We start from the raw sequence: 14,279 nt of genomic DNA, 5'->3' as shown, positions 1-14,279 counted from the left end.
AATTACATTTTTCTGTTGTCTTTCTTATGTTGAGGCAGCAAAGGGAGGAAAAATTGGTACAAAGTAACAGATGAATTATTTTTAAAGTAACTTACTTTGATAATAAAGTAATCAGTACAGTAACTTACTTTTTTGAGGCTTAATCAGTAATCAAATTACTTTTTCAAGTAATCTGTGACAACACTGCTCATTAGTCCTGTGAATCGTGGGTGAGTTTTTGTAGTGTTTTGTGTGAAAAATAAAAGTCTGAATTAATATGTCTTAAAAACTAAATAAACAGAAATGCACTATGGTTATGGCCTACAATTACAGTCTGAAGTTGATTTATTTATTTAAAGTTCAGTTTTTTAACTCATTGCCTGCCATCAACAACGATAAATGTCCAATTCATTTAAACTGGTAGGACTGGCTCTGAATGCTCATGTTTCAGTGTCATTGATGGTGCAAGACATCCCATTTGCTTTGACCTGGAGGGCTAGCGGCAATCATTACTAACTTTCTCCCTGTCAAAATGGATTGGATATCTAGCGCAGTCAATGAAAGTTTAATGTTTGCCTAATGAGTTAAATAAAAAAATAAAAAAAACTCAAAAGCAAATTCTAAAAATTAATGTTTTAAAGCAGTTTTACTAAATGTTTCATTGTGAAATTTACTGTACACCCAGAATGTATTACCCAATTATTTAGGGAAATATTTGAATAACAACCCATTCCAGGAGGAAAAAACAGCTAAATGAATGCTAAAAATAGTCCAGGACTGTTAGTATAGCACGTATTAATCTTATTCCGATAACTTGTCAACAGTGATGCATGCAATTATATAGTGCACTATGGGATTTGACCTGTGTGACGTGCTTATTTTCATTTGAGTTGCCGGTGACGTTAGTCAAGGCGGACGGATGCTTCACTGGTGGAGCGTGCGAGCAAAGCACGACTGCTGTTTTGCTTATTGATTGAATTCGGTGCACGCACACTCACCGGTCCTTGATTTCAAAGCGCTCGTGTAGCCACCTGCGGAAGAAGACTGGCTCGGGAGGAATTTCCTTGACATCCACACGCTCGAAGTAGATGTGGACTTTCGGACATTCTTTGCACAGGAATTCTGCACACCGAAAAAAAACCCAAAGAATAATATGAAGACTAAACAAAAACAGGAAGAGGCTTTCAGCAAAGTGGCACGTATTGAGTGAGTCAGTTGCTTTTGCATGCAGGAAGGTTGTGCACCATGTGATGCTGCTGGCCGTAAATGGAGAACAATCTAAAGCTGGATTACCGGTAGTCTAATTGAAGAAGAGTTGTCCTGAATCAAAACCACTAAGGCACTCATCACTTGGAAAATCAATGAGGGAACAACAATGAATCGAGCTAAAGAGCTAGAAATAAGATAAAGATTAATCTACATTCACTACTTCCAATGGATTCTAAGGAAAGGAATAGAACAGATGGACAATAGCTGATTTGATGAGATGTGATCTACTAAGATTCTATTTTTAAATTGGTATAGTATATGGAGAACTCCAAAATTGGAGGACCGCAAGCTTCAAAATTCTTGAAAAATAAGCCTCAATGTTCTGGTACATGATCATCTGTAGGAGGTCATAAACAATGAAAAGCTTGATTAGCTCATCTTACAGAGCAATTATTACATAATTCATTTGATATTTACAATTTTCGTCCCAATTTACAGTGGTACCTCTACTTAACCAAATAATGTCATAAGTAGTTTCGTAACACGAAAATTTCGTAAATAGACACGTTTTACATGTAAATGTCCTACTCTGTTCTAAGCACTACTGAGTACTGACACTAGGCATGTGCTGGTATGAGATTCTGATGGTATGATAACCTTAAGCCAAAATATCATGGCTTCACAGTATGACGGTACTGCAATTACAGCTCTAAAATTTGTTACTTTGAGATATCTGGGTAGTATGGATACAAAAAAAAATAAAATTAATCAAACAGGATTTTTATTTTTCAAAAAATTTTAGCAAATTGGAACTTCAGTGTAATGTGAAGTAAAAAAATGGTGGCTGCAAATGGGGCAACACCTTAAAATTGATTTCCCATTTACGTAACCATCATTCGTCACTTTATACAAAATTGAAGGTAACGCTGTTATTTACGTTTCTCACCAGCTACGAGAGTTCTCTCCAGAGTGTTTAGTGTGTCTAGCGATGGTAAAACAAATACTTACTATACATACTCTAAATACTAAATATGTAACTAGCTTGTTAACGAGGCAGATAATGTGGCTAGTTAGTATGCCAAGACGGCTAACTGGGTTCCTCTCTACCATTAGCCAACTTTTCTAAAGTTTTCCGCACTAGGGTACTTGCCAATAGTCCCGGATTGCGCGGGAGTCGGGACGACCCGGAATATAGGAAGTGCCAATTGGTACCGCCCCTGCCGACAGAACCAATCAGAACTTCCTATATTGCGGGTTCCCCGCACAATCCGTGACTGTTGGCAACCTTAATTCCTTCGCCATTGTAAACATCTGTTCAAAATAACATTTTCAAAATACAGCCTATGGTGTTTTTTCTCTCTGGCGACTTTCTGTGTTGAGAGGGTGTGTGTGTGTGTGTGTATAATGTGTAAATAATGATACGAGTCACACTCTTGCTCTCCATTAATATTGAACAAATTAATATTAATAGTAGTAGTGGACACATCCTCTAAACTTACCGCTCCAAACTTAACCCGGAAAAGGTGAGCATGTTCATATTCCTGCATCATAACTTGGACTGAGTGAGCAAGTCTCGAAAATGTTGAAGTGCCTGCAATATATATATATATATATATTTATATTTTAAAATTTTATTTAGAAGTGTTTACTTTTTAAAGGAAAATATTTTTGTTGTTGTTCTAAACAATGTTGAGCTACTTGAGCAAAGGCTGCGGGTTTTCTATTTATGTTAAATCTTTTTAAAATATTTGTTATTTATTGATACATCATATTCAGGTTGATGGTGTAATTTGCAAATACGTTCGGAAAAATAGAAACATCCCTTTCAATGGAAAAAAAGTTTTTAAAAAAATTAACCCATACATCTCAAAATAACTTTTTTTTAGCTATAACTGCAATACTGTGATAGTGTTAAACCGCTGTATTTTTGCTGACGGTCATCACACCGTCAAAATCTCATATAGGCATTAGGCACATGCCTAGTAGGTACGTAGGTAGGCAAGTCCGTCTGAATGTGCGTGCATGCGTGACTGAGTGAGTTAAATTTAAGGTCTATTCACTTTTAAAATTTAAAGATTTAATGTGTGCAGTAAACACAGGTTTCATCCACTCATCCCTCATGCCCTTCATTGAAATATCGCCGTTTTATTTATTTTCTTAAATCCTGCCGGATCCAAGCATGGATACCAACCAATAAATAAACCAACCAAATAAATACACGAGACAAACAATGAGGTCCTATAAACTCTAAGTTCAAATAAAATAATTCAAAACAACACAGAGAGCGGCAGAAGTCACCAAGCAAGTGTGAATGCTCAAGGCTACACGTGAATCCCCAGAGAATTTAAACTTCCTGTTTCCACAATTACAATGTTTCCAATCATATCCGGGAAAACTTGGTGCAGCGGCCAAGAGGGGAAACCTAGTCGAAGTCAACAGCAGAATGCCATTTTACTTTGTGCCTGACATGAAATATGGGCTGTGAATAAACACTTACAGCTCGGTGAGGGTGAAAAAATATATTCTTGTACTTCCTAGCTTTCATTGAAGGGAGGGTTTTCTAGTTGTTCTAGTTGCTGAACATCCAGAGTGTGTTTGCCACAGTAGATTTACATCATTTTTAAAGCAGTATGAAAAGCTACTAGAATACAAATAAGAATATCAGACAAAATTTTCAAATTTGAATTTCACGCTTTAAAAAAAGACCAAACAATGTTCTTAGAAATGACATTATGACCTTCAAGTCATATTGACTCCTGACTTTAACTGAATTGACTCTTTCAGTGGCACAAATTCTATTAGAATACAAAAAAATTATGGCAGAAAAATAAAAAACCTTGAATAATTTGATTATTAGTTACTCAGCAGACCAAGGCTCACCTTAAGAAAGCCTCATATTATAATGTGAAACATGAGGGAAGCAACCCCAAGTGGACAGCAACAATAGTTGAATCTTGAATCGTATAGTATTTAGGGCCTGAGCAACAAGTGGTGCGAGCCCCATTGTAATGCAAAGGATTATTTTTTCTTTCTTTAGGACAAATGAAAATTGCCAATTTGAGGCTTTAACATGCTTGAAAACTCACCAAAATTTGAACATACATGGCTTGGCGTAAATTTCGATAATAACAAAATGGCTCAACGTCGCCCCCTTGAATTTTTCAAAAACGCCCCTCCTCTTAAGTTTTTTTCAACGTAGAGCGATGAGAATTGGGAAGTCCATACTTTGTGCAAAACTGCTCCAAAAATTCTTTTGGACCCATATCCCAAACCCAACAGGAAATCGGGTATTTTGGATTGAGAGTGAAAAAATATGCAATTTTAGTCGATTTACAGGGTGCACAGTTGAGATATTGGCACCTAGGGAGATAGTTGGATCCTCCTCAAAATAGTGAGTCTGTTTACGAGACATATGAAATCTAAAGTTATCAAAATGGTGAGTTCTCATTCACGTGCCTGACTTGGGCACGCCAAATTCAGTAAATGATGAATAACTCCCTGATCCAAGGTTCAGCCTTTTTCATATCTGGCATGTAAGAGAGGTATCCCAGTCTGAACACGACTGTATTGAAATATTAAAATTAGGCCTGGCGCCCCCTGCTGGGAACAGGACAACCCTTTTTACTAGACTGCCTCCTCTTCCAAGGGAAAAAAAAATCAATCACCTCAACCCTCAACCCTGTATTAGTGGAGGCTTAAGACATGTGTTCAGGTGCCTGATGAAAAATATTGAGGTTTCATTGAAGCAGAGGGGTCCGAACAGGAAAGTGAAAATGACTGTCGCCATTTTGTCTCACCAAAAATTTTGAACAGTCATAACTTGCTAGATATACGACATATCTGTGCCAAACTTCCTGCGCTTCATGAGTTGTACCCTAAAGAGTCATGTAGGGGTCATTTGCATCAACCCTACAGCTTCAACTAATGGCAACAGAAAGTCAATTTTATACATACATGTCCAGTTCCTTTCCGGTTGGTCAGTGTAGTTACAAGAGCTCTTGGAATACTACATTTTAAGACCTATGTCCACACGTCTCTGTCTGTCTGTCTGTCATGACGAATCTTTGTTCGCCATTAAAAGGAAGTAAATTTCTTCAGGGACTTCGACAGCTTATAGAGCCACGGAATTTGGCACACATTTGGTCCAATTAAAAGATTCATTTTGGTTTTGAATAAGGGCGTGGCTGCACAAAAACATGTGTCAGGCATGCCCACAACACAAAAGAGGTTCCACACATACACAAAAGTTTCAAGCACATGTTAGTTTCTGATGAGAGCATGAGATGGGAACTATCTGCCAACACCCTGAGCTGTGTGCCGTCCAAGTTGCACCATACTGCGAGAGCCTATTCAGTCCTCCTTGCAGGCCTAATTTTCTTTCTTATCCAGTGTTCAACTAATCGATAAGAGACTCTGTAGGATAATCCATTCTGAAAATATTTGATAGCTAGCTACAGGCCTACAGAAATCCAAACTCCTGTTTTCCAAGGACAACATACAGTACATGATCTGAACGTGATTTAAATAAGTGCAGACTTTGTTCTGCCACTAAAATTTACACGGACAATCTAGGAATTCAATTTATAAGACTACATACATTCATGAACATTTTTCATTTATTGAATAAAAAATGCCCATTGTCTATGATCAACTGGAAGTTAGCTAAACACTTAAAAAAAAAAACAACAACAACATCAGTAATTTCGTTTTTAAATTGCAATAAATTATAAAACCATTTGGAAGTAAAAAACTTTTTTTGTTTATTATTCTTTGATTGGACCTCCTGCGGTTGTATCGTCAGCACAAACTCAATCCTCTGTCAAACAAAGACACCTTCACCACATGACGTTAGGAAGTGCGTGAGAAGACATCTTACTCTCTCTTTGGTCTGTCTGTGTGTATTCCTGACAGTGAGGGGGATGTTTTTTTTCTAAACACTGCTGAAGCATGCATTAAATCACGGCAAATTAGAAGGGAAAAAAATATCCAAAACAGGGAGGCATGCTGTTTACAGGAAGTCACCAAACGACAGCGGGTAACGTTGGCTTTGTGATTAATTCCTGGGGGGCTTGTTAAACATGTCGAACATGGTCGAATTGATCGTGCCATACGAACGCGACTGCGGGAAAGCTAATTAAAGAAAAGAATGGTTGGTAGCCGTTTGTCCCTTACAGGATTGAAAGTGGCTGTGAAAACTAAAAATTAATACTGCGGAAAACACAGACAAGGCTGAAAAAGCAGTTTCTGCTCTTGCACGAAAAATAAACTGCTCTATCTTAAGCCAAACAACTGTTGTGCTTGATAGAACAATATGTCTTTATGCTGCCATAGCAGTTTCATGGCGTAATATGCCCCCGGACTATTTTTCATTTGTCCGTTTTACCCAGTAGACCCCCATTTAAGGACACTGCGAAACCGCTTTTGTTTCAACCCAGCCATAAAAAGTATTTATTATTTGAAATGTCTAGCAGTTTAAGCTTAAATCATTAATTGATGTTTAATATTTAATTAAAAAAAAAAAAAAAAAAAAAAAACTACTTGAAAAAATGATTCACTCTCATATATCTTACTTTTACAAATTTTAACTTTTTACAATTTACGTCACAATGAAAAAAATAGTGTGTGTCGGTCATGGATATCTACCTATTAATCATCGCTTAATAGCAATTTTTTGGTCACTGTTGCATTTTCCCCAATATTTTAGATGATAAATAATTGACCCAAAGAAAAATTGAAAAAAAAAAAAAAAAAAAAAAAAAAAGGTTAAAAGGGTAAATATTTGAAAAAGAAAATCACCACCACTCCTTGTCTGAATTCTGCATCGCGACCCGTTATATTACTGCGTTTCACCCATAAAATCTCCACAAAGTCCTGCTGTGGCCATTCAAAGCTGTGTCTTGACACTCGATGATACATGCTACACGGAGGTTTTGGATCGAAACAAGGCTCTCATGCTCTCACCAAGAGTTACCAGAAAGCCACAAAAAGACTTATGGACACAGCAGGCTAACTGACTAGCATGCTGTCCATTATCTCTTGTTGCCATGTGGATTGCTTGTTATAGGATGATATCGATGCATTAGGTACATTAGATGCCTAAATCATAAAGCCTAGGTCCTAGGCTTCAAGGCTAAATACAATAAATATATAGTGTTATGAACTCACATTTATATGTTCACTTTATGCATGTGGAGCCTTTTATTCTCAGTATCTTGCATTCACATTCTTTGATCATAATTGAAAAAATATTTTAAGAGCCCACGGCAAAAAAAAATACTATGGTATTGGAATTTAACTTCTAAAATCCCCCTGGAAATGTTTTTTTCTTTTGCACAGATTAAAATCAAGCCAAATCAAAAACTGTATGAAGTAATGTTATCATTAAAGTGCCTGTGACACAATATAAAAAAACATCATAAATAGCATTATTATGTGAATCAAAATCATATTTTGGGAAGATTCCACTATATACAACAATTTGGCAAAGGGCTGATGATGAGAAATGGAGTCTTTTAATCTGCCGTTTAGCCCCGACTCTCATGATAGCGCTCCTGCGCCTCCCTCTGGGTGATAACATCGGCAGAGCAATGGTTTCAGCTGATTTAGAATTTAGCCCAATGGGGGAGATTCAGAACGAGGAAAACGCGAGCACTGGTTTAATCGATTACCTAAATAATCGATAGCAGCAGCCCTAGTTAACATTAAAGAGCATACGACAGGAGAAAAAAAAAAAAAAAAAAAAAGTCTTAAATGGCATTATTATGTGAATTAGAATCATATTTTGAGACGATTCGACTATATATAACAATTTAGCAAAGCGCAGATGACGAGAAATTAGTCTTTTAATCTGCCGGTTAGCCACGCCTACCATTATAGGGCTTTAGCGTCCCCAACAGGTGACGTCAACGGTAGACTGGGCTCATCGGTTTTACTATTCAGCCCGTTGAGGGGGAATTATTCAGAACGAGGAAAACGCGACAAAGAGAGCCGAAAAATGTCATTGTTTCAGTCTCTCTACTCCAATATTTTTACAGGATATTTTTTTTATGCAAGTATTTTTCCCCAGTAGCTATATCAATGGCTTGAGAAGGACCAGTCAGCCTGTCGAGGGGGAACTATTCACAACGAGGAAAACGCGACGAACATAGCTGCAAAATGTCATTGTTTCTGTCTCTTTACTTCAATATTTTTACAGGATATTCTTTTTATCCAAGTATTTTCCCCAATTGCTAAATAAATGGCATGGTCATGACAAATAACAGTCTTGTGCTAAATGGAGTATGAAATAATAAAAATGCATTTATTCAGGACGACATGGCAAAATTACTCCATAATGGTAAAAACTGTTGATTTCACCTTTTCTGTCGCACCTCCCGAACGACATTTTATGACACCTAAATCGGACATATGTCATTTCCCTTCCCCGGCTTCGGAGAATGTAAACAAACCAAAAGGCGTGACAGCTAGCCGACATGCTAACCCGAACCGAGTGATGTTTCAAAGTCTTCGAAGCGGAAAATCACACATAACTAGCCTGGATTATTTGACATGACGACTGGATTGTGGATTGTCTTCGCGGATCGGCAAACCGCCCGGAGGAGAGCAATTTACAGTTAGTACCCCGGAGGAGGGTGGCTGCAGTTGTTGTGCAGCTAACGTGCTGCTAATGTGCATGAGGAGAGCTTTTTACATGCCTATCAATGATCAAACGTCAGTAGTCCTTTATTTAAAGAAAGTTTGTAATGTTTACTTTGTAAAAGCTGTATTAATATTTGACATAATACTAAACAAGATGTTTACTCACTTCCTCGTAAGTCCAATAGTCCCACAGTAGTCGGGCTTGTTTAGCCAATATCCATGGTGAACGGGAACCTTTTGAAACTCCAAAAAGGCGCATACGCCTCTCCCTCATACAGAATGATTTTTCTGCAGCCGTTTGGCTGGCGTGATGCGAAAAATAAACGTATTAATCCGTTTTCTACCGTACACGTCACAGCGCCCTCCTCCTCAATGCAAGACCGAAGCCGGAAGTCACTCATTTTCATGGCGCGGGATTCAAAAAACTAAATAAATATAGCGATCGCCTCCACACACATCCAAGTGGTCCATATCATTCAGTAGCATAAAATACCGCGTGTATTATGAAATAAACATGCTTTTTCGTGTCACATGCACTTTAAAACAATGGAAGTAATTAACATACAAGGAGGGTTCATCCGTACATTTTGGCCTATTATAGAGGTACCGGTACTTGAAAAACAATGCAACTATTTCATCAATTGATGATGAGAATCAATAAAGCAATATACTGTACCGGGCATTGAAGGCGCAGGTTTTCTTTGGCGGTCAGAGCCAAGTGTTCCCTCGTAGGCTACTGTGATGTCATACACTGCATCCAAGTGGCCCCTCATGGTCTCAAGTGCAATGTGAGAAGCTTTCATTCTGGGCGGAAGGGTATGTCTCAGAACAGCAAGCCCTACAGGACATTTACATACATTAAAATGTCGCAACATCTATTGCAGGACAACACCAAAAAAAAATAAAAATTAAAAAAAAAAAAAAAAATAGTATAGCGAAAATCACCAAAGTTTAAAAACATCAATTTTTAAAAAAATTTTAGTAGATTACCAAATTGTTCTAAATATACCGGTATATATACATATATATATATATATATATATATATATATATACACACTGTATATATATTTTATTTTCTTAATTTAATGCATGGTATGATCGGTGATTAACTGTCAACCAGTCGAGGGCGGAGTCCGCCTTTGGTCCAAAATCAACCGGGTAGCAGTTCCCTAATGGTTTTGTCTTGACTGCATGCATGCAAACTTGCCACCTTTCGGCGAAATCTCGGCGTTTTGAAATCAAAATGGGTCATTCTTCTGAATCACGTAGATCCGAGGAGAAAAAAATGCGGAGCATGTCAACGAGCGAGTGAAACCGTTGACTTCAAAACCGTAGTCCATGCTCAAAACTACACTCTAGTCCTATGACCTAGACCCATCACCGCCACTCTCTTCTCGTGACAACAAATAACTGACAAGAGTGAGAGACTAGAGCACAGTTATCACCAATCAGCAATGAGGAGGCCGAACCCCTCTCCAACCCAGCTTCTCGCCCGGTGTTCTGCCAAAATCTCCTACATCGGCGAAAAGTCCTACATTAATCGAATTTGACATCCAAAGTACTTCCGTGCGCGCTAAACTTGTTATGTTTAGATGCATACAGGAATAACGTACTAAAAAAATGCCTGCAGAAAACACTTAAATGTAGTTATATCAAATAAGGACGGTTTAAATACGCTACGTGACTAATGTGGTCAACTGCTTCAAAGCTAACACAAAAAACACAATGGTTAAAAGTATGAGAGGGTAATACATGCAAAAAATATCTTTCAGGCAGTGAAAAGGTTCTAAATAACTAAATAAAAACAAAAATAGTGAGTACTCGCCACTTCTAACCCATGTGCGCATGCGTGTGGATGCGTGCGCAAGTGCGTTAAGCATTGTGTAGACGTTTCGCCGTGTAGTATGGAATGGCCGAAAACCAGACCCGTTGGAAATTGCGGCAAGGTAAGAGATTAATGTCAAAAATTGTTAACTTCTTAAAGCTAAAAGTTTGAGTGATGGCCTATAATAGTCTTCATAAATCATTCAATCGTGACGTTCCATCAATTCCTGCGCTTGTAATGGTGTCTATAACACAGGTATTCGCTTACTTTCTTGATAACTGACTTCAGAAATTCCTCAATATTTCACCGCCTCATAGAACGCTGTTACTCGAGGTAGCTCTAACTGCGGAAGGGCTAACTAGCGCTTTTCACACAGGGCTTTGCTAGTAAAGTTAGTGAATGTCAGTTGGGATCTGAATTGTCGCCAGTTGGCGTTGTGACGAGTTATTTAAGGCCTCTTTGTAAAGCTCTTGTTAACGATAAAAATAAAATAAATCATGAGCAATTTTTCAGCTGCAGCCTCCTGACTGTCCGGACCCCTGGCTGGATAGACGTCCTCGCTGCTACCCCCGTCTCATCTGACTAGAGGGACCTCTTCTTGCTCCTTTACTCCACTGTATTTTTACGGACTATAACTTCGCTTGCTAATTCCCATTAGTAGTTCTGGGGTTCCTGTCTATCCGTCCTGGGAGTGGATCTCTCCTGACTGTGGTACTCCCCGAGGTTTCTCATTTTTCTCCCAATTGACTCTGGAGTTTTGGGAGTTTTTCCTTGCCGGCATGGAGGGTCTTAAGGATAGGGGATACCCAGGACTTGAACTGTATCTTTTCATCTTTGTTGCTTCGTTTCTAATTATGTATCATATTGCCTCTGTAAAGCCCCTTGAGACTTCTGTTGTGATTGAGGGCTATACAAATAAAATTGAATTGAATTGAATTGAATGAGGTAACTAGAGTGATGAACTCTAAACTCTAAACTCTATAAAGTTCCTTCCATACAAGTCATGTTCAGGGATTTGTTAATAAAGTTCTGAATGGTCAACAGTTATTTTTGACAACGAGTTATTTAAGGCCCCTCTATACTCTCCGATAATTACAGAAAGGGAAGAGCCTTGTTGTGGAGGTTGTTTCATCTGTTTAGCCATCGAGAGTTTATCAAACCGGAGAGCTCCGCTACAGGTTGCATTTGAAAGTACTCCCATTCCCGCGCTGTTCGTACACACCCACGTTCATAAAACAGCCTACAGGTGTACTTCTGTTTATCCAGTATGATGCCCTATCAATCGAAGTTAAGAACCATGGGACTAATTCCTTTGGTCGAATGTAAATAAAGTTATGATCACTACAGTTAATGCTTTTGAAGACTTGTAATTTTTTTTTATCTATCCATCTAACTAACACATACTGTAATAGTTAAGTGAATGGAATTCATACTGTACCTGTAAATTCATATTTTATGCTGTACAGCTGCTCTCTGCTTAATGCAAATGGGACATACTGTATATTTTATAATTTAGATTTTGTATAATTTGCTTCTTAACGCGTCTTATATGTTCTGATTTCAGGATGAGAGATTTAGACTTGTATATGTTAAATTATTATGTACTGTGTTTAATTCGAGATGTCTCTGGTTGCTCTATGCAATGCACTTTTCCGCGCATGCCGGGTGTCCATGTTACTTCGTCACCTTTTTCACCCCTAACCCCTGGCGACCGTCCGGCGGATCAAATTCCGAGGGCGGAGCAAGCCACAGCAAACAGACAGCGGAGTGGACCAATCAGCGATGGGCACACGTGACGTTGTTAAAGCGACAAGTAATTAGCGTGAGCGGACAATGGAGAAGTTTATTCAACATGGCTAGTGCGAGCCATGTTGACTGTGTCAATGACTTGTTTCGATGCGTTTTGGTAATTTAAAACTGGTTTTACCGTGGATTGGAACATATTCGCGGCCCTCCAGTTCACCATCTGTGTTGTTGTAGAGACGACTTTCAGCGCGCAAGAGTGACGTTACTCGTTAAGAACACGTCACGCAAATAAATGAATCTGATTGGACGGTTGATTTTGTACCTTGCTCGAGAGGCAGTTAATGGGCTGGGTCCCAGACTATTTCTCACAATGTTTGAAAAATACAGGGAGAATAGTGTGGCTGTGCCAGGCAACCCCTAACCAGTTTGCATGCCTGTGGCTGGATGGAGGATGTATTGTGAATAAATTCATAACAGGTTTCAACTGCCATCATTTGTGGTTTGTTTGGAATGTTGAAATGTGACTTAATCAACTGCCATGTGTTCAGCTACAGCAATCCGGTAATGTACGGTTGATATTTTATTAACTCCTTATAGGTGTCTAATTTTAGTAACAAAGTTTTTTTTATTTTTTAATATGATTACCATAGAAAATAATTATTATGATATTTTAAAGTCATACGTGACTTGTGAAGTGGTACCTCGACATATGATCTTTTCAACATCCGACGTAAAATTTGACTTGTCATTTGTCTCAACATATGACAACATGCTCGAAATATGACGACTTATGCGCTGTCGTAATTTGTTTTCCCCACAACACTGAAGCACAGCAGATTTTCTTGTGAGAGAAATCAACGTGGGTGCCCGGAAGGTTTAGTGCAGGTGGTGAAAATAGGTGTTGCTTTGCATTAAAATTAAGGAAATGAAAAATATGAGCATGGTGTGCAGTAAACTGGCTCGACACTATGGCTTGAATAGTCTAAGACCTCCACGATAACTCTCATTATTATTATTATCATTGTAGCATGCGCAAGAAAGTCGCCAGCTTCGGCAGGTTTTTAATCATTTATTTCAGAACACAACACGGCGCCTGTCGGCCGTAGCGGACGCCAACGACAACAGAACATGAAAAGAGTAAGTAAAAGCTTCCCACTCTAACGCACCTCTCTCTCGCAGCAGTTACAGGATGCGTTCAGGAACAGCATGCAAAACAACTGCCACATGAGAAGCTGATTCGTTGCATTATTATTATTATTCCGATTTGTGTTTATAATTTATTTGTTTTTTTATATGTACTGCACCTGCGGTATTCATTAAGGATTTAGTGTAGGTTTTTGGGCTTTGGAACGAATTAATCAAATTATAACGTATTCTTTTGGGAAGATCCCGCTCAACATACGACCATTTCGACTTAAAAACCAGGTCCTGGAACGAACTAAATTCGTATGTAGAGGTACCACTGTATTGTATTTTTCATATTGTATAATGAATATATTTTAGAAATACATTTACAAATTAATAAAATGTTCATTTTGTCATTTCATAGTACAGTATATAATAAGGGTGTAACGGTACATGTATTTGTATTGAACCGTTTCGGTTCGTGGTGCTCAGTTCGGAATGGAGGCGTACCGAACGAGCTTCTGACGTAATGTAACCATTACTTTTCGAGGCTGTGAGTCGATCGGGTTACAGTTTCTTTGTGTAAATTATATTTACTTCGTCTTCTCTCCTGTAATGAGGACCAACATGGTAGGACACTATAACCCAGAACAACGTGGCCGCCGTGAGAAACGCGGACGTTAAAGTCAATCAGCCAATCCACACCAGTCGCAGTGCGGCCGCGTGTTAAACGCGTCCCAGAAGCGGCTCAACAC

General features: G+C 38.5%; 1 protein-coding gene across 1 annotated transcript in view; it reads right to left on the bottom strand.

The window, feature by feature from the left end:
• agpat5 (1-acylglycerol-3-phosphate O-acyltransferase 5 (lysophosphatidic acid acyltransferase, epsilon)) overlaps window positions 1-14,279 on the bottom strand; it is a 37,725-nt gene that overhangs the window by 7,733 nt on the left and 15,713 nt on the right. Inside the window, exons 6-7 of the mRNA XM_057848762.1 lie at window positions 9,503-9,664; window positions 978-1,101 (exon numbers count right to left, since the gene is read on the bottom strand). Of these exons, the coding sequence (XP_057704745.1) occupies window positions 978-1,101; window positions 9,503-9,664 (286 nt within the window). The remainder of the gene's footprint in view (window positions 1-977; window positions 1,102-9,502; window positions 9,665-14,279) is intronic.

This window comes from Corythoichthys intestinalis, chromosome 10 (genome assembly GCF_030265065.1).
Source record: "Corythoichthys intestinalis isolate RoL2023-P3 chromosome 10, ASM3026506v1, whole genome shotgun sequence".
NCBI classification, from domain to species: Eukaryota; Metazoa; Chordata; class Actinopteri; order Syngnathiformes; family Syngnathidae; genus Corythoichthys; species Corythoichthys intestinalis.
The sequence above is the reverse complement of the archived record's forward strand: the minus strand, read 5'-3'. Positions and strand labels throughout refer to the sequence as shown.